We start from the raw sequence: 21,385 nt of genomic DNA on the forward strand, positions 1-21,385 counted from the left end.
AAGAAAGGGATATACCCATTGTGGATTGTGTAATCATTAATTGAGGATCAAGGTATAGAACAGCTGTACCCCTTCTATTTTACTTTTATGAGCTCTATAGAGAATTGTCTTCAAAGTGGAGACTAAGACCAGGCGAAGAGGAAATTGGTAAGGCAAGAGAGTCACTAAACTGCCTGAACTAGTTAGGTTTCCAAATCAAGATAATGATATCCCATGGTACTAAAAAATCTTGTGAAAGTATGCCTGCAGAACTGGCATGGGCGATCTATTGTGAATGTTGCAGTGCAAGAGAAGTTCCTAGGATACTGAAGATGAACAAACGACCTCATTTTTCAAAAAGATAAGGCAGTTTGGTGTTCTCTTATGGAAGGGAACAGGGAAGAAATTGGGCAGAGAACAGAGGTGTGTAGCAGGCCTCACAGCCGCAGCTGACCCCACCTGTAGTTTTGGAGCTGGAATGGCCTGTCAGAGTTAACCCAGGAGGGACCAAAATCCCTAAACTTTTATGTTTTGCTTTAGATCTATAAATGGACGTACGTCACTCCTAGAAGTACTGGACCTTGGGTGATGTAGCTTTCTGCAGCTAGAGCAATTCCTGAAAGATTGATGAGGAATCTGGACAGTGTGTTTCCATATTCACCCCTTTGAAGAATTTTTGCAGATTTTAGCACTAATATGTATCAAGTACCTATCACAAGTCTGGATACAAAGTAGATCCTCAGTAATGGGCAGCATGTATTATTTTTATTACTAGTTCTGTCCTATTGAGAATTTTGATTATTTGAGAGAAGACCAATATGTACACCTACCATTTATGAAAACCAAAAATGGTAGGGATATTTAATCTTTTTGGGGAAAAAAGAATGAAATTTCTAAGTGTCCTTAATCAGTAATTTCTCTGACATCAGTAGTAGCAACTTTTTTCTAGATAGGTCTCCTGAGTCAAGGGAAACAAAAACTAAAATAAACTTTTGGGACTATATCAAAGTAAAAAGTTTTTGCACAGCTAAGGAAATAACAGAACTAAAAGGCAAACTACAGAATGAGGAAAAGTATTTGCAAATGATGTGTCAAATAAAGGGTTAATATCCAAATATATAAAGAACTTATACAACTCCACACCTAAAAAACAAATAATCCAATTAAAAGATGGGTAGGAGACATGAACAGACATTTCTCAAAGAAGACATACAGATGGCCAATGGGCTTATGAAGAGATACTCATTGTCACTTATCAGGGAAGTACAAGTTAAAACTACAATGAGATGTCAGAATGGCTAACATCAACATAAAGAAGATGTGGGCCATATATACAATGGAATATTATGCCTCCATCAGAAAGGATGAATACTCATCTTTTGTATCAACATGGATGGGACTGGAAGAGATTATGTTGAATGAAATAAGTCAAGTAGAGAAAGTCAATTATACAGTTTCACTTGTGGAGCATAAAGAATGACATGGAAGACATTGGGAGATGGAAAGGAGAAGTAGCTTGGGGGAAATCGGAGGGGGAGACAAACCATGAGAGACTGTGGACTCTGAGAAACAAACTGAGGGTTTTGGGGGGGTGGGGGGAATGGGTGAGCCTAGTGGTGGGTATTATGGAGGGCATTTATGGCATGGAGCACTGGGTGTGGTTCTAAGCATTGAATTCTGGAACACTGAAAAAAAAATGAAATAAGTAATAGCTCAAATCAAGAAGTAATTTAAATGTCTACTACAGAATGTTAAATAAATTATGGTGAATCTGTATAGTGGACTATAATACAATCATAAATATTAAATTTAAATAATATTTAATTTTATAAGTCTTATCCCTGATAGAGGGGATTAATAAACCAAAATATAAAATTATGGAGTATTATAATTGTATAAAAATATTTGTATGCAAATGCATGGGGAAAAGTCAGTGGGAAATATATTGACTTAGTGGGGATATTTGGTTGCAGGTAACTTTAAATTTTCTTTATATTTTTCCTTGTTCCCAAGTCTGTATAATACATTTATTGTATGGTCATTTTTTTCCACTTATTTTTTTAATTTTTTAAAATTTTTTAAAAGATTGTATTTATTTATTTGTCAGAGAGAAAGAGGGAGAGAGAGTGAGCACAGGCAGACAGAGAAGCAGGCAGAGGCAGAGGGAGAAGCAGGCTCCTCGCCGAGCAAGGAGCCGGATGCAGGACTTGATCCAAGGATGCCGGGATCATGACCCGAGCCAAAGGCAGGCGCTTAACCAACTGAGCCGCCCAGGTGTCCCGTCCACTTATTTGTTCTTAAGCATCTATGGAATGCAGGACTGGTTTAAGAGTGAAAAAGTCCAGGAAATTTTGGTTGTATCTTGGTTCTTCTTTGGGTTATAATTAATATTTCCCCAAATGCAGTTTCAGTCTTTATTAACAGAAGTACAGTTTAAAATGAAGAAGGCACTAGTTCATTTATGCCCCATTCTAGGTACTGTACCTTGGGTAAACTTGAGTTGTTAAATGAACATATATGTCCTATATCATATAAAGAATTGGCCATTTCTTAGGAAAGGTATAGTGGAGTGATATTTAAAGTAGTGTAAAGTTATACTAGTTTTTATTCTGTATTCTTTTAAAGAAAATATCGATCTAGGTTCAGTGGAAGAAAGGTACAGGGAAACAAATTTTAGTTAAGACATTTCTAATTATTAGATGCCCCCTTCCCTCACAATGGCCTGACTTTGGTAGAAGTAAAATATTCCAATACTAAAAACGTTACCATTAAGCAGGATTTTTACACTTTCCTACAAGGTTCCTGTAAATAAGTCTTAAGAGTTCTGTAAATATTTAGAATATATTTCAAAAACTAAATACAACTAATGAAACTGTAACTTAATAACGTATTCACTCAAATGTTTCAAGTACCAAATTTTAACACTTGGAAATTAATATCATGTTTCAAAAGTGCTGCCTAGTTGAGTTGTTTTTGTGCAGACCTCTGAATCAAGTTTGTTCCTGCTTGCTTAGGTTTTCTGAGTTCAAGGTCAGTCAGTTATTTACTAATAATATCTGTGTGTCTCTGTGAATCAGGATTTTTTTTTAAGATTTTTTATTTATTTGACAGAGGGAAACACAGAGAGAGAGGGAGCAGAAGCAGGGGGAGTGGGAGAGGGAGAAGCAGGCTTCCTGTGGAGCAGGGAGCTCCATGTGGGGCTCAATCCCAGGACCCTGGGATCATGACCTGAGCCTACGGCAGACACTTAACGACTGAGCCACCCAGGTGCCCATCTGTGAATCAGGAGTTTTGTCAATACTCTATAACTAAAACAAAAATACAGAACTAAACTGGATACAGAGGCGGATATAAGATTATAATTATCAGTACCCTCTGATTTAATATTTTTATATTCATCAAAACGGATTCATTGTTTTCAGTGACTGATTTATTTGAACAATACTATTTTATTTTATGTATGCAAATTTTACCAGAAACTATTTGAAAAAGATATCTATTGCCTAGGTGTTTGGAAAAGTCTGATATGGAGAATGGTCATATCTACCTGTAGAACATATTTGAATCTTCCTTCTTCTCTATTTCTCTTGCCTTAGTCCAAGCCACCATCATCTGTCATTTATACAACCTCAAAAACTTTGTTTGATCTCACTTCAGCTCCTATAATCATTCTCCACAAAGTAGCTGGAGTGATCTTAAAATTTAAAGTAATACCATGTAATACCATTGAACCTTCCATTGTTTCCTTTCATCTTTAACATAATTTCATACCCTTCCATTCTCTTCCATCCCACAAACATGCAAAGGTCTTTGCTGCCTGAGGATCTTTGCTTCTTCCTTAACCTGGAATGCTCTTAATTCCATTCTTCACCCTGGGAACTCCTCATCCTTCATGTTTCAGTTTAAATGTCACTTCGTTAAAGTAGAGGTGAAAACTGTGCTCCTTTTTATCACTCTGGGTTAGAAATAAGCATTTAACCTGACTTTATTCTTCTCCGCATGAGAAGTGGGGCAGGGAGAGGAGTATGATTTTATCTAGCACAGTGGCCTGCAGCATAGTCAGATTTTAGTTTATATTTATAAAGATATGAGCGCATGCTTCTGTTTCAAAGCTGGGGGAGGATGAGATGGAGGCCTGTTCAAAGAGTAAAGGTGTCTTCTCGCCACATACTACTTAGTGAAAATAGTATGTTTAGTTAGTTTTAGTTAGTTTAGTTATATTTTACAGATCTAATAAAACTAGGCTAAAAGAGTTGTTAAATGGCTTGACCCAAAGCAGTGTGACTTTTTCATATGTATGTCATCAGTATGACTATGTCAGTACTACACTCAATTCTGTTAAGTCCTATAAATCTATGATTATTAACTTGGAAGTAAAGAAAGAAAATACTATCCATGCAGAAACTGTGGTCACCTTATAGAAGCTGTTCCCCTGAAGCCTTACATACATGTAATGTCAGCTTTTTAGTAAAGGCCAGGTAGAAAAATTGCCTTCTTAGTTGAGACAAGGGTGTGACAAATCTCTTGATGGGGTAAGAATAAAACGGCAAACATGGTAGGTAGATTTTACTCTGTTCTTTGTCATTAATCTGCTGAGTTAAGGTTGTGTTCACCTTTAAATGCCAGAAAGTTCTAACAGCAGTTTAAAGAAATGAAAGAAGAGCACTTTTTTCGCACAAGTCCAGATATGGTAGTCCAGAACTGCTTCATCTGCTTCCCAGTCCATAATGGGTTGGCTTTTGCCCTCCTGCTTACCACAGGGATAAAGCCATAAAAAGACATATGCCTTTGCTAGATGACACTTCTAAGAAATTTTTTAATCACACGTCTTATGTCTCACTGGCGTAAATTCATCGCATGTCCCCTTGCAGATGGAAAATGACTAGGGAGACCGTGAATAGTATGTATCTTGTGTTCCGTCATCTAATGTCTTTTAGCACGATAGTCCAAGTACCTAACACCTAATACTAATTAATGCATTGTGCCTTTTAGATTTACCTTGGTGCAAAAGCATACAGTGGAATTTAACCAGGTGGCAATGGCTAATTCAGATGGATCCGAAGCTATGCTGAACAGAGTGATGACAAAAGATAATATTGGTGTCGCTGTGGTATTAGAGGTCCACAAAGAACTATTTGGAACAGGTGAGTGCCATTTAAAATATTCTTACTAAAAATAACCACCATCTTGTGCTTTCCATTTCAAGCAAGTGCGTAGACTCTGCCTTATTTGTTGCACAGTGATTTTTTGGTCTTTGAGGAAAGTTAGGGGGAGTTGGGCTGGAAAATAACACTAATTATGTAAACCATCATATATATATCTAGGGATATTACTTACCAGATAATCTGTAAAAAGGAAAGTCTTTAATATGCCATTATTTCGAAAAGGTTATTTGAAGTAGGAAATGCTGAATTTGGAAATTATGATGAGTTGGTTCTCTTTTTAGCCATATTTTTAGCTTCTTGAGTGTGAAATCTTTTGTCTTTAAGGTTAAGTACTTGGCAAGTTTTCTCTAATTTCTTTGTTATATCTCAGTCATTGTCAGGGTAAGAGCAGGATCTTTTATCTACCTGGTACTTAGCTTTTGCATTTTAGATTATTTATAGCTTCTTTCAAAGTCAGAAACTCATTATGTATTTTGCATATCGAGACCTTTTTTTCCCCTTTATCCTGCCTGCCTTTGCACATTTCATTGTTTACTTAATTAGTATATTTTAGGCAAGAACAAGGAGAAGATGTTAAGACCACATTAGGGCTTTATTTTTAAACTTTTTTTCTGTTCTTACTGTAGAAGAAAAGATGTTTGCCCTGAGTATTGATTTGAATTATTCAGACCATGCCTATCTGTCAAACCTCCCTTTTCTCTTTGTTATTTTATCCATCATCAGATAATCTTTGATAAGTTATTTTAAATTTTTCTTCTTTTTTGGTCTTTCCATTTTTACCTACTTTTATGTCCTTTCCAGTCTTACTCTTTTCAAAAGTTAGTTACCTCTTTTTCGGTAACTTCAATTCATGAAAATTCAATTCCTTTTGGAGTTTTATTCTTCTTTTAGTATTCAGAAAAGTAATTAGAAATTATACAGCAGATACTTTCACATTTTGAAATATGGCTTTTATTCCTACAAGAGGAATTTAATGTAGAAGGTGCTGATGGCTTCGTTGTTTTTAATAGTTCTTAGTATTTAATATAGTGAACATTTAATGTACAGCCAGAAGTGACACTACAGAATTTCTAGGAAAAGAGTGGAGTGTAGAGAATTTTGGCTATAAGATTTTATCTTGTAAAATTGCTTTAAAAATGACCTTCTATATTTTTAAGTCATATATCCAATAAGGGGTTAATATCCAAAATATGTAAATAACTCATAAAGCTCATTAGCAAGAAAAATGAACAGTCAGATTACAATATGGGCAGAGTGTCTGAATAGACATTTTTCTAGGGAAGACAGAGATGACCAACAGGCACATGAAGAGATGCTCAACATCACTAATCATCAGGGAGATGGAAATCAGAACCACAATGAGTTATCACCTCATGCCTGTTAATATGGCTATTATGAAAAGGACAAGAAATGACAAGTCTTGGTGAGGCTATGGAGAAAAGAGAACTCTTGCACGTTGTTGGTGGGAATGCAAACTGGTGCAACCACTGTGAAAACAGTATGGAGGTTCCACAAAAAATTAAAAATGAAAATACTAACTTGAAAAGAGATATACACCCCCATGTTATTGTGTCATTATTTACAATAGCCATGGCATGAAAGCAGCCTATGTGTCCCATCAACAGATGAATGGATAAAGAAAAGGTTGTATATATACCCAGTGAATACTGTTCAGCTATAAAAAAAAAGTCTGCCATTTGCATTGATGTGGATGGACCTTGAGGGAGTTATGCTAGATGGAATAAGTCAGAGAAAGTGAAATATTGTATATCCTCACTTATATCTGGAATCTAAAAAAAAACAAATGAACCATGACAGCTAAACCAGAGTCACAGATACAGAGAATATAGAGTGGTGGTGGCCAGAGGGGAGAGGGATTAGGGACCGGGGAACAAGAGCGAAGGAGATCAAGAGGTGCAAACTTCCACTTATAAATAAGTCATGGGGATAGAATGTATGGCATGAGGGAAGTGCACTTGAAAGTTGATGAGAAAGTAAACCCCGGGGCGCCTGCGTGGCTCAGTGGGTTAAAGCCTCTGCCTTCAGCTCAGGTCATGATCCCAGGGTCCTGAGATCAAGCCCCGCATCGGGCTCTCTGCTCAGCAGGTAGCCTGCTTCTCTCTCTCTCTGCATGCTTCTCTGCCTGCTAGTGATCTCTATCACATAAATAAATAAATAAAATCTTTAAAAAATAAAAAGAAAGAAAGTAAATCCCAAGAGTTAACTTTATATGGTGACAGATGGTAACTCATTTTGCAATGTATGTAAACATTGAATCATTATGTTGTACATCTGAAAGCAATGTAATGTCAATTATACCTCAATAGAATTTTTTTAAAATGTCTACTTCTGTCACATATAGCAGACACTTCAGTTACTTGTTTATACTCAACATTGAAGATAATTATATCTTAGTAAGGTGAAAGGAAACTTAATTTTATCAAAACAGTAGACTTAAAAATTCAGTCTTTTTCTGCATGCAGAGTTTTATATTTTCAATAGAAAAATTTAAGAGACATTCCTACGGATTTTTTTTTTTTTGTAGTTTTAAGATTTTATTTAAATTTCAGTTAGTTAAAATATAGTGTAATATTAGTTTCAGGTGTAGAGTTTAATGATTCATCACGTACTTAAAACACTCATCACAAGTGTCCTCCTTAATCCCTTAATCCCTATCATCCCCTTCACCTCCCTCGAACCCCGCAACCTCAGTGTGTTCTCCGTAGTTCCGAGTCTGTTTTCTGGTTTGCCTCTCTTTGTCCCCCATGTTCATTATCTTTTTTTCCCCTTAAACTCCACATATGAATGAAATAATACAGTATTTGTGTTTCTCTGACTTAGTTCATGTAGCAGTATACTCTCCAATTCCACGTCACTGCTAATGGCAGGATTTCATTCTTTCTGATGGCTGAGTAATATTCCTCTGTGTGTGTGTGTGTGTGTGTGTGTATACAAATCACATCTTTATCCATGCATCAGTAGGTAGACATTTGGGCTTTCCCCATGATTTGGCTATTGTAGATAATGCTGCTATAAACATTGGGGTGCATGAATCCCTTAGAAGAACTACTTTTGAGTCCTTTGGCTGAATACCTTATAACACAATTGCTGGATCATAGTGTAGTTCTATAGAAATTTTAATAGAAAATGAATTGTGCATGTTTACTAATACTGCAATAGTGCAAAAGCATATAAAATAAAAAGTAAATTCCTTATTCATACTCTCTAGGAGTGGCTCTTGCTAATTTCTTACTTTCATTACTAATAGAGAATGTATGTATATGTATGTATGTATAGTTTAAATGGCCTCATACCATGCACATTGAACTTTGCTTTCAGTATTTTATGGATGTCTTTCTCTGTACCTGTTAACCAAGTTTAATTTTTACAATTTTTAATGTATTGTCTACTTTGTTTCCCATTTTGACAGCTAATACTGTGTTAATACTTACTTTGACAAAATTTATAAAGCAATTTTAGGGGGAAGAAAGAACCTTTTTTTAGTTGAATATCTCACTTTCCAAAGGAACCTAAGTACCAAAAAAGTTAAGCATTCCAACACCAAAATAAACAGTAAAAAAGTCAGGTCCAAAAACTGTGTCCAGATTTTTGAGAGCACACTATTCCTGTGTCTCCTTTTAAAAATTACTCTCTTTGGGTGTTTAGTATGAATTTGTTTTGGTAGGAAATTTTCTTACTTACGTAATTTGTATAAGTTAATATAGTGTTATTACCTTTTATTGATCCATCACTGATGTGCTCAGGAAATGCAAGGTGAGTGAGTACTGGGCAGTGGGAAGAATTTAAATTAAAAGGTTTAGGTCATTCAGATAACTGAAAACCTGCCTCACTAAGTGATTGTGATCTTTAAATGACAGAGGTATTTAAAGTTCTTGTTTACATCAAGAACTCAGCAAGTCAAGGAACTATAATCAAATGTTGATTGTATCATGATATAATTCTTAACTTGGGCATATAGAGCAGAAGTTGGCAAACTTTTTCTGTAAAGGGCCAGAAAGTTAACATTTTAGTCTCTGTGGGCCACATACAGTCTCTTTCACAGTCTTTCGAAGATATTTTTGTAGACTCCTTTGAAAATGTAAAACCAGGGTTAGCTCATCCAGGCTGTACAGAAACAGATGGTGGGCCAGATTTAGCCTGGGGCTGCGTTTGTCTACCCTGATCTAGAGGAGTAATTCCCATGTTGGGATTACCAGAATCTTAGCATTTTAGCTTCTAAGAACTACATTATGAGATAAAATGGAAGATACAGATTAATGGAAAAAAAAAATAAGGGGCTATGGGCTTTTGGGAGAAAACCTTAAGATAATTGCTTTTTTGAGACATAAACCATAATCTTACCCTCTTGTTTCAAATGTTTGAATTTAGGTATGAAGCCTATTCATGCTGCAGACAAACAGCTGCTTATAGTGGCGAATGCCCACATGCATTGGGACCCAGAGTATTCTGATGTGAAACTCATCCAGACCATGATGTTTGTCTCAGAGGTTAAAAACATTCTGGAGAAAGCCTCTAGTAGGCCTGGCAGCCCAACCGCAGATCCTAATTCCATCCCGCTGGTGCTATGTGCAGATCTTAACTCATTGCCAGATTCAGGTATTTATAACATCATTTCCTCATTCCTTTCAGTTTTGCTTTAACAGCTAGTTGAAGGGCTAGCTAGCTCCCAACTTCTGAGTGAATTTCTCTGCCAGATTAAGGGAGTGTATTAGTATGCATCCAGGGATGATAGGACCTGGGGTAATGGAGAGTTTAATATAGAAGCTATGAACACAAATGTGTATGGGGTTAAGGTACACAAAATAAGGGGTGGTGCAGTCCTCTGCTACTAAGGGAATTAGGACCTTTACCACATCTACACCTAAAGGTTTAGAAAAGGGTAGGAACTTTTATCATAACTTGGAAAAAGTAGTTCTAAGAAGAGGATTATGTAGTAGGAGTGAAGGCAAAGTCAGCAGTAAGATGGGAGTCTCACTCTGCTCTCCTGCCAGTCCGCCCATGACCAAGTCCAGGCAGCAGGTAGAGTGGAAGGAGGGGTTGCAATTGATGCCATCAGCCTCCTGGGGCACGGAGTGCAGCGGAGAAGAGGCAACCAGGGAATATTCAGCACGGGTAGTTTAATAGGGTTGCAACTTTTCAGTGAATTCATTAAGATAAATTACTAATATGTGGTGCAGAAGACTGATCCATATTCTCCTTGGATGTGACATTACTTCTAGAGCTCACTAAACTACTTTATGTCCTAACTTACATTATTTTAGATCTATGGAAAAATTAATTTCTGCATTTTAGATATTAAATTTCAATGTAAAACATTTAAGTATTACTGTTTTGGTATTACTAAGTTTTTTATATGTTTAATAAGCTATTTTAAATTGTTTACTCTCTCAACAGTAAATGTGACATAACGCAAATACTTGCAATTGGAAACTCATAAGTCACAAATCTAGAAAATATCTTTACTTTTTCTCCTCAGTAAATAAATGTTGTCTTCAATGAATACTTGTCTTCAGCATCTAACCCAGTTGGCACCTTAACCAAAATAAAGAATATTTTCTTCCTTTCTTAGTCCTTTTGAGTTGAATGCTCTCAAGTACAAGTTTCTCCTGCTTCGCTTGCTTTCTTTAAGCCGGGGAGTTGTCATGTGACAGTACAGCATGGTGAGCTGCTTTTGCAGCCAGACTGTCAGGGTTGGAACCTGGTTCTACCACTTACAAGTGCAGTCTCTGAGTTCCTCATTTTTAAATAAGGGGATAACAATTTCATCTACCACATAAAGTTGTTTGTGAGGTTTAAGTGTATAAAGCACTTGGAACAGTGCCTAACATGTAGTAAGTGCTAGATAAGTGCTTTTCACATATTCACAGTACTGATAACTGTGCTCATCACTTAACTCATGATATGTTGCTGTCATTCCTGATCACAGACAGAAGGAGATGGCTAACAGTCTTCACTAATCATCATCACAAGGGTTCTGATATATTTCTCATATTTGCTTGTTAAATGGAAGCAATGTATTTTTCGAATGCTTCTACTCTTTTTAGCTCTTTATACATACCTAATATTTTTGACCAAGTAGCATACAATGTCCCTTATAGTATGAAACGGAAAGAGCCTCACTATAGTTCAAAATAAAGAATATTTTCTACCTAACCTAAACATTAAAGTGTTGAAGATCTAAAATCTGTTTTTGTTGTAAATGATTTTTTATTACTTATGCACTATTTTACATATTCCCAAAGTTGTTAATTGACTGCATAAAATAGTGAAATACTAATGAGATATAGTGGTTTAGGATAATAGTCTAAAAGCCTTCAGGGTTAAGACCTTCTTAGTGAATGCCACCTTGAGCTCAGGGAATCCTCTTTAGCTTGAAGAACCATTAAGAAACCTGAAGATATTTCTGGATGATCCTGATACTTTGTTCTGAAATAGGGAAATACTCTTCAGTCTGATTTAACCATATGAAATTGTTGGTGTTTGATTTTTTTTTTTCTTTTTAGCAGTGACAACCAGAAAAAGGCAATTGTATATGGCTCAACCTAATTAAATCATCCCGAACCTGGTATATCCACCTGACAACAAAATTTTGGTCATAAAGTCCTATAGAAGGTCTAAAATGCTAACTGATAGTATTCCTTCCTTCTTTACTAGGTGTCGTGGAATATTTGAGCAATGGAGGAGTAGCTGACAACCATAAAGACTTCAAGGAGCTAAGGTACAATGAGTGTCTTATGAACTTCAGCTGCAATGGCAAGAATGGGAGCTCAGAAGGGAGAATCACACACGGCTTCCAGCTGAAGAGCGCCTATGAAAATAACCTGATGCCTTACACCAATTACACCTTTGATTTCAAAGTGAGTGACCCCCTCTGGGCTGATACAGAACTTATTTCAAATACAAACCTACGACAAGAAAGATAAATATTATTTATAATACTTACTTGTATAATCTCTGGGAATTTTTAGATTCTCAAAATGTCTTGACTAAGTATGCTTCTAAATGTCAGGAGATTTATTAGCTTTGTTTTTTGTTGTTGTTGTTATTACTGATTTGAGAAGATTTTTAAACCTTCAAACTTTCACATTTGAAGTAATACTGATAAATAACAAAAACTTCCAAAATGCTTAGTTCAGAACACTTTATATTTATTAATATAGTTAACCTTCACTTGTCCATACCATCCCTAACTTTCAGTAAGGATCTAAATAATAAGCAACCTGATATGGGTATATGATCTTGAATGAGTTTACATAATAGTCGCTCAAAATTTTCTTTGTACTTTCCATTAATGTCTTATTTATCTTTAAATTTTCTAAGTTTCTTTGGGAGATGGGGTTAGAGATGGTTGTACTTAGGGTCTAATATATATATATAATATATATATATATATATCCACATAGTCAAATTAATATAGTCCCAGGCGTGGAACACTCCAGCTTAATGAAAGAAAAATATATTTTTTCAAAATAAAAAAAATTTAGAGGACCCATTGTACAAGACAAATTGTTCTTTAGAAGGATTGATTGTAGTGGTTTTCTGTAGGTAAGATTACTTTCCCTTTGCCAATTATCCGATCAGTCTTTCTGACTGTATGTAACTCCTCCATTGTACCTCTGTTTGACTTTCTGGCACTTCAGGCATCTATACTAAAATCTTGAATCTTGAAAAAAATGCAGATATTAGAAAGTGGTTTCATGTAAGAAGCCTAGAGGGAATATAATAAAAATACCAAAGGAAGTTTTCAAAATGGTCTTTCACATCTCCAATAACCATTTTATATTTTTGGTGCTTGTTAGCCCCTTTTTAAGGGGCAAATAGGAAAAAGGGAAATCTGTGTGATGTTATTAGTTGACTTTTGTGATCATGAGGTGGAGGAAAAAATTGTGTAGAGTGAATTGAATCTAATTTTAGTACTTTTGCTGTTAGAGTAGTTAGTACTATCCCAAGTGATAATTCATTTTATTCAGATCACTCATACGCAGTCATGGGCTGGTAGACATCTAGTAACCAGCTTTCTGAGAAAAAGAAACACTAACTCCAGGTGCTTGCTGGTTTCTGTGGTGTAAGTTTTCCCATTCTGGTAGATTTCAAGCTCCCAGCATAATACCATTCAATTCAGAGTGGGGATGAAGCACTAAGAAAGCAGGTACTCTCTGACTGTAGCACACCCCTGCTCTTGTGCAACCTCAAAGGAAAACCTCTAGGCTTCATGGCACATGGTTTACCATAGGTTAATTTCTATCCCTGTGACTCTAGTGATACGTAATACGTCTCTGCCAGCACAACCCAGAATATCTGAATTAAAGTTCCCCACAATAAATGTTTAATAGTTTTGCAGCTCTTATTGCTGTTTTCGTATGCCTGTGGTTAAAAAGACCAAATCATTTCTATCACATCTAGGCTTTGATAAATGTTATTTTTCCTTGTCCATCAATGGAAATTAGAGAAACAGAATTTGGGATATTAATCTGAGCCATCTTTCTTAACCATCCGAATTGTTTTAAAATCCTTTGTTGATATTTCTTCAAAAGATTTTACATGTGTTAATAATTGAATCAAAAATCTTAACCATTTTCATTGTCCAAGGAAGTACAGGTAAAGAACCAAAAGTGCGTGCGTGACTCAGAGTGTTTGATGTTTGAGTATGGGGATAGGTTGAGACAGAAGGATAGAGCTGTAAACCCGTGAGAGACAGGTGCGCATGGGAAGAGAGATACACGGGCTGACCTGATGGGTAGATGGATAAGATGGGAAGTGGCTGGAAAGACAGGGTGAGCTGAGGAAGAACTGGGCACACCTAACAACAGAGAACGAAGCTGTTAGTCCAAATGGCAGTGAGTGTTTCAGTTTTATGTAAAGTGTTTTATGCCATCCTATTATTAAAGTCAATCAGTAAAAAAAGGTTAGGTAACATAAAATATAAAAGGCTCATGTAATCAACATTACATATGGATCTAAATACAGTATTCTGCCATTGGATCAGTAGAGTGTTGTTAAATTTTACTCATTTGGCTTAGCATTTGTTTCCTTTCTTGGTCCTTGAATAATTTAGAAATGTAGAAAAGTGATGTTTAGAAATCAGATTCCTTTAATCTAGAACTAATTGGGAAGATACCAAAGGGTAGGTAAACAGGAGAATTACTTGTAGACCAGGTGTTCTCATAAGAGCTAACAGAATATGGGCCATAGACTGTGTGGCTTAGAAATAACAGAAATTCATTGCTTTCAGTTCTATAGGCTGGAAGTATAAGATCAGGGTACCAGCATGGTTGGGTTTGGATGAGGGCCCTCTTCGGGTTGCAGACTGCTGTTTGCCTGTATCCTCAAGTGGCAGAGAGTCTAAGAGAGCTCTCTGGGGCCTCTTTTTATAAAGCGCTAATTTCATTCATGAGAACACTACCTTGATGACCTAATTAACTCCCCGAAACCCCATCTCCCATCATTTTAGGAGTTAGAATTTCAGCCTGAGAATTTTAGGGGGACAGAAACCTTTAGACTATAACACCAGATACATTGAATTAACAGCTTAATTCAGACTTTTCGCTGTTGCTGTTCTCTATCCCACCAGTCTAAGGGTGTGCCTGAGCCAGTTAATGCAAGTAGTAAATCTTTCTTTGTTTTGTCAAGTAGTAAATCTTTCTCTATTACATTATGAAATTTATAGTATATAATTTTCTAACATTCTTTTTATAAGACAAACAGCATAATGCTAGCTCATAAATTATTTTCATTATTTTTACCTTTTTTCAAATACATTTCTATAGACTTATTACAGTCTTTCCTAATATAAAAGTTATTTTCCTTACATTATAGCCTTTTAAAAAGTTTGAATCAGGAAAAGGTTAGGAATCATTAGTCTAATAACCTACTTTTTGGAAATGGCAGTATATAAATGTAAATACATATGTACAGATATTTGGATGAGTTTGCAGATACGTCCTTGCTAAGGGTTCTGATTGAGAAATTTTACTCTGGATGTTTCACACTGAGAAAATAGTTACAAGTGATGCCTCCAATTAAGTATGTCTTACTTTCTAGAATGTTTAACATCTTCTTGAGGCCTGTGTTTGCAAAGGATTCTGTAAGTCTATCAGTTGATCTGCATGATGACACTCTAATAAAGTCACTAGGTTTATCCAACCTACGTAACAGAGTATTTCAGTTGTGTGTTTTTTTTTTTTTTTTTTACTTTATAGTTGAAGCAAAGGGGTGGTCTCATAAAGGCAAATAAATCCACCCTGACCCTTGTGAACCCTTTTCCTAAAATGTCACTGTAAAACTGGGCATGAGCCAAAATGAAAGGATAATACCTTGTACAAATATCATTTCATAACTATTTGAACTTGGAGTATAAATGGCAGAAAGTCCATTTCTTGGATTCAAGTAGGTACCTTAATTTGTGGCAAGGTTATGGTTTCTAAATGTTAATGAGGCCTTCTTCCTTAAAAGAACAATGTCGTTATTTTGGTCTTGGTCATGTCAGAACCAACAAACTGAAGTAATTATTTCCAAATTTTGATAATACAAGTTTTTTTCATTAAATTTTTTTCTTTTTTTTTAAGTAGCCCATTTCATTGTGATAACATTTAAAAGACTACTGGAACTCATTATGTGTAGCATTTCTAAATAGATACTTCCATATCTGGAAATATTTCTCCGCACTTGGGCTCAGGCTCTCTTGATACGGCTAGGAAGAAATTTGACTATAATCCCTCCTTCCCTTTTTAAGTCAGTTCCATGCCCAGTGTGGAACACAGTGCAGGGCTTGAACTCATGACCCTGAGATTAAGACCTGAGCTGAAATCAAGAGTTGGGTGTGTGCACACACACACACATCCCTGCTGAAATTTTTTTGGTAAAGAATCCAGAATTTGTGAAAATGAGAACCTGTGAAAAAGAACACATTAGAAAAATTAAGTGTATGTAGTATTTTGTACATATGTGGCATATCTGGGAAAGCTGAACTAGAATTGGCAAATCTGAAACCTGCTTTACCATGACTTCATTCAGGTGTATTTGGATATCTTGATGTGCAAGTAACTGAAAATAATGCCAGTTAACATTAAAAAGTTAATTTGGGTCATACCTTTTTGTCACACATTTATATAAAAACAGCTCGTTGAAACTGATAGATTTAGTGTAGTTCCCATAATGTTTATACTGATGTATTAGATTTCACTGACCTAAGCAAGCCATTTTTAAAGAAGATGCCTAGACACAACATGGTGTGTTTAGCTTAGTTTGCTTACCACTTGGACACAAATGCAGGGCTCTCTGACCAGTAGGGCCACGTATTTCCCTGTTGAGCCCTCTTTATTTCGTTAATACCCACTGAAGACTTGAGTCCTTTTTGACTTCTTGTCACGACAACAGGTACCGAAAGTACAGGTGACTCAGGTATTTGGCTTTTACAAATCATGGATTGTTCTTTATATATCTTGAGTTATTCTTTCTTTCTAAGCATTTATTTTTCTTTTCCCCCAACCTCTCATCTCTTTCCAGGGCGTGATTGACTACATTTTCTATTCCAAGACTCATATGAACGTGCTTGGTGTCCTGGGGCCTTTAGATCCTCAATGGCTGGTTGAGAACAACATCACTGGGTGTCCGCACCCTCACATCCCTTCAGACCACTTCTCACTGTTAACACAACTTGAACTCCACCCTCCACTTCTGCCTCTTGTCAATGGTGTTCACTTGCCTAATCGGAGGTAGTGGAGTACTGCCCCGCAACGACGGGGGAGCTGTTGCTATGGACCTGTACAGTTGTAAATCAAAGTATGTAGGAGTGAAGTATGGCCATCCTTAAGCTGCTTCTTCAGGTTCCTTTCATTATGTGTTTGCTCTAAGATTTTGTACATTTTTGTGCATATTGGTATCATTTGGCACTAGGGCTGGAACCAAAGTATTACTCTTTCCAAATTTTTAATTTAACATGTTTTTAAATTCGACCTTCTTCATATTATATTAGGAGTCAACATTCATAATTAATAAATCACCAATTTAAGGCCCAACAAGAGTGTATTTGTTTTTCCAAAACAAATACTTTCTTTTGAATGGTTTCAAATGAGCCAACCATTTTTGTAAAAGGCAATTTTTAAAAACTATAAATATGACATTTTAAACTGAATGATGGCATGCCTTACAGGAAAAGTTTCTTGAATTTCTGTTTTCCATTATAACAAACTGATTTTTGGCTCCCCAAGTCTTTTGCACATTAACAAAGCACTTAAATTTGCTAGACCTGTACATAAACTATGATACAGCCTTTAACCATAATATGAAAAATAGAGAAATTAAAGATGGTTGCACAATATGCTTTCAAAATCAGGCATTCAACAGCACATGACAGTTTGTTGGGCAAGCGCTGGTTTTTTTTTTTTTTTTTTTGAGGAGTCACTGTATTTAGTTCCTCTATTAGTTATAACCTCATTAGAAGTATTAATTTTAAGCCTTTCTGTCCAGTTTATTTATTGGGAAATAGTGGGTAATTTCTACTGCCACACATCTTGAAAATAGGATATGTTATATTTTAGGATGCCCACAAAATTAGTGTCCAGTATTTTTCATTATTCTCATCTACCTTTTTTCTGTCTGGTTGTGCTAGAGAAACAGATATTATATGATCTGTATAATAATTTTTGCTGTTATAGTCAAATGTTTAAAAAAATAAACAAACTACTGAATAAAAACCCCCTGACCCAAGTTTTAAAAGGGAAAAGCGATACAAATATCTCATGTGTTTCCTGAAGTAGGACAAGTGGCTACTAGTTTTGGCTTTTTGAGGTAACAGTGGAAAGGATTTGGTTGGGGGCGGCGTAGAAAGAACAGGGAGTAGCTGAAAACCTCGGATCATTTTTCCTGACTCTAGTTGCCAAATGGCCATTATATGCTTTTAATCTTTGTTTCTGTTGTCTGTCAGGGTTGAATTAAGAAGCTACTGGTTTATTCCCAGCTGTCAATGCTCTTTAGAAGTGTTGGAATCCTTTTTTTGCCCAGGAGGGGCCAGTTAAAAATCTGTGACTCAAGAGGCAGTGAACGTAATACTGTTTTCTGGGGGAAAAATTGGTTGGCTACTTGATGTTAATTATGGCACAGTTAACAGGAAAAGGTTGTGTCTGTGTTTTTAAGTTTTTCTTTATTCTGCTTTTTTGCTGCTATAAGAGTTTTCTGAAATTTATATTTTAAACTTTTCATGCACTTTACTGTTTCTAGTCTCAAAATGTGATATTTTTAATAAACAAGAAATTTTCCATTATGTGAATGAAATTTTAAAAGAAAATAGCCTATATTTGTGTCTCACTAATATATAAAGTACAGGTCAAATTTAAATTATTTAATTAGTTTTAAATATTTACAATTTGCCTCCTCTTTCAAACCTAACACCTTAGGCTGTTTTATTAGTCTTAAATGATGCATTTCCTTTGGTCCTTTTATACTAATTTCTTCCATAGTAAATTAATCAGGCTGTATAAGATAATATTTCCCAAGAAGGATAATTTTAGTGGGACGAGGGTGGTGGGATGATGTAATGTCATATACGGGATTGCATCAGAAGGGTTCTGTAAAGCCTAAACTCCCTTTTAAAAGTGCCTAGTGATAGAGGCGTTGTTTGTCATCTATTATAATTGGAATGTCATTGTAGTTGAGTGAAGTTTGATGTAAATAAAATATTCTTTTAAAAATGGTAAAGTACCAGAATAAACAAACAAATAACAAAGAAACAACCATTAAGGTGACAGATTTTCCTCAGTGTGCAGGTATCCCTTCTTATATACCTCAAACATTCAACATCTAGCCATGCAAATTGATTACCTGAACCATAGTACTGGAAAGTAGAATAGCATGAAAAACTTAATTTTGTGGACATTACCTTTTTTTGTAATCAGCTACTGTATGTTTTATTTTAAATCTTTTGTTTCGGGCGGGTTTTCTGCTCTGGAGGTATATGCACTAACAGAACATTTTCCTTCTTTCATACACGCATGTTAATTAGCAATGTGAGCAATATTTCCTACCATACTTCACTCCCAATATTTTTTGAGATGTTTGTATAAAATGGAATTTAAAGTTCACTTATGATTGTATATGAACCACAGAGGAGCCCATTTATTAATAAAAAACTTTTTTAATAGTTAAATGTAGAGGGAAAAAATAAAAAAAAATTGGGAAACATTGTAAACAGCTTAAGTTTATTTTGTGTATGATCGAGGCACTCTGTTGCAGGAAGGTGTGTAATTGGGTTCTCTCTGCTTCCAAATGCACTCTTTCAAAGCATTCATTATCCTGTGTATTTTTAATGTGGTTTTAGTAAATGTTGGTAGTAGCTCTGTTGAAGTAGGTAATTGTGTTATGTTTTGGGTGGCACACACACTTGGGGCATGGTAACCCAAATTTCATGTGCACGGTTTCCCTTTAGCCCACTGCCCAGATTTCACACACCTTTCACCCTTTGTTCCCTTTGTAAAAGGAGTGGTATCTGTTTTGAGCTGCCAATTCAGATGATCAGAAATGCTGCTCTCCTCAGTATTGTCTCGTTACAATGCATGCCGTTCAGAACTTTGGCAGTGAGAAGCCAAAAGGAAGAGGTGAATGACATATGGTATATATTCAATGAAAGTCAATATTTATGCTTATATACTTTCTAGTTCTCAGAATCTAAGTTTAATAAGCTTTATGCCATTGGGGCTGCTGCATATTTTATCTGAAGCTAAGAGAAAATTTGGGCATTTTTAGGTTGTGATAATATGTGTTGTTTTTAACTGTTAAATATGATTTCTGATAATTGTCTAAGAACTGGAGTGTTCCTTAAATTTATTAAAACAGTGTTGTTTGAGGAAGGGAAAACTGCACTGTTTGCTATTACAACAGTCATACAAGTGCATGTCAAGTCACCCACTCTCTCAGGCATCAGTATCCGCCTCATAGCTTTACACATTTTGATGGGGAATATTGCAGCATCCTCAGGACTGACATCTGGGAAAGGCTCAAATCCACTTACTGCTCCTTGCTTGTTGACTTTGTTTTAAAATATTGTGCCTGGTGTCAACTTTTAAGCAACAGCACTGCCTAAAAGCAAGCAGAGAACAGAATCCCAGCACCATTCTATAGGCAACTTTTTAGAATTCAGATATAGTAAATCTGTTCAAGATTTATGATGTTTTATGTAAAAAAAATTTTGTACAACGTAGCTGAATATTTTCGTTTCATTTCTTTGATGTAAGGCGTGTGAACGTTCGTTTGAATATCACATGTTCAAGTCAGGTAACGGCACAATGGGTTCTGAGACCAGCTTCCCGCCCCTCCCCCTGTTTGCCTTGTTCCAAGCTCTTTCTTTTCAAATTACTTTTCTGATATTCCTAGGCAGATGTTTAATTTTACTAATAAGCATCCTGTGTGAATGTATTAAAGAAGCCACTGTGTTTTAGTGTTGTAGTTTGCAGAAATATAAAGCTTCTTTTCTTATTTGTCCCTGTTATTTGGTGTGTTCCAGTTATGTATTGAATCACAGAGAAGGGAGAAAGTTGAAAGATACCTAAGGCTCATATCACTTGATTCTTTGGTGGGTTGTGTTAGAATTGAGGATGTGGCACATTAAAACTGGAACATAGGCAAACGTAGCTGTGTTCCATTTTAAAATTGTATCTCCTAAGTATCTCTTATTAAGTGGGTGAAAAATTAAGTTTGTATTTGCATTTCCAAGAGTTTCTAAAAATCATAAATGCTCTCTATACTTTCAAATCAAATAGCAAGAAGTAGAGAAAGCACAAGACAAAATAGATTAAATATGTTCTTTGATGGAATGAGAGGCATGTGCTTTTCATTCCTAATACAGGGCTAGGTTTTCTAGCAAATTGACTGTGTCCCAGTACTTACCAGTACTTATTTGTTTTTAAGTCTTATATTCTGAGAGATTTTAATAGCTTTGTAAAATGTACTGACTGAGCAGTAGCTTTGGTCACAGAAAACATAGTTTCTGATACATTTGGCAGGCCATAGAATAATGGTTATATAGCAAGCAATGACTTCGTGGCACGTTTTCAAAAGTAGCACTCATGTACCTATATTTTGACAGAAATGTGAATTCTCACATTTATGAGGTACTCTCTTTCTCTCCAACCTGCCCTACCCTTAAAAAAAAAAAAAAACAACTTTCTAATGTGTAGGTTTGTTTAACCTTTTCCTTCTGAATTATGTCATGTTTATAGAACTCTGAG

General features: G+C 35.7%; 1 protein-coding gene across 8 annotated transcripts in view; it reads left to right on the forward strand.

The window, feature by feature from the left end:
- Positions 1-20,633, forward strand: part of CNOT6L (CCR4-NOT transcription complex subunit 6 like) — a 114,981-nt gene extending 94,348 nt beyond the window's left edge. For all 8 annotated transcript variants that reach the window (XM_082726550.1, XM_082726548.1, XM_082726549.1 and 5 more), the window contains 4 exons: positions 4,972-5,123; positions 9,534-9,761; positions 11,820-12,022; positions 16,671-20,633. In XM_082726550.1, the coding sequence (XP_082582676.1) occupies positions 4,972-5,123; positions 9,534-9,761; positions 11,820-12,022; positions 16,671-16,883 (796 nt within the window). In that variant the 3' untranslated portion in view covers positions 16,884-20,633. The remainder of the gene's footprint in view (positions 1-4,971; positions 5,124-9,533; positions 9,762-11,819; positions 12,023-16,670) is intronic.
- Positions 20,634-21,385: the final 752 nt, after the last annotated feature.

The sequence above is a fragment of the Mustela nivalis genome, assembly GCF_964662115.1.
Source record: "Mustela nivalis genome assembly, chromosome: 4".
NCBI classification, from domain to species: domain Eukaryota; kingdom Metazoa; phylum Chordata; class Mammalia; order Carnivora; family Mustelidae; genus Mustela; species Mustela nivalis.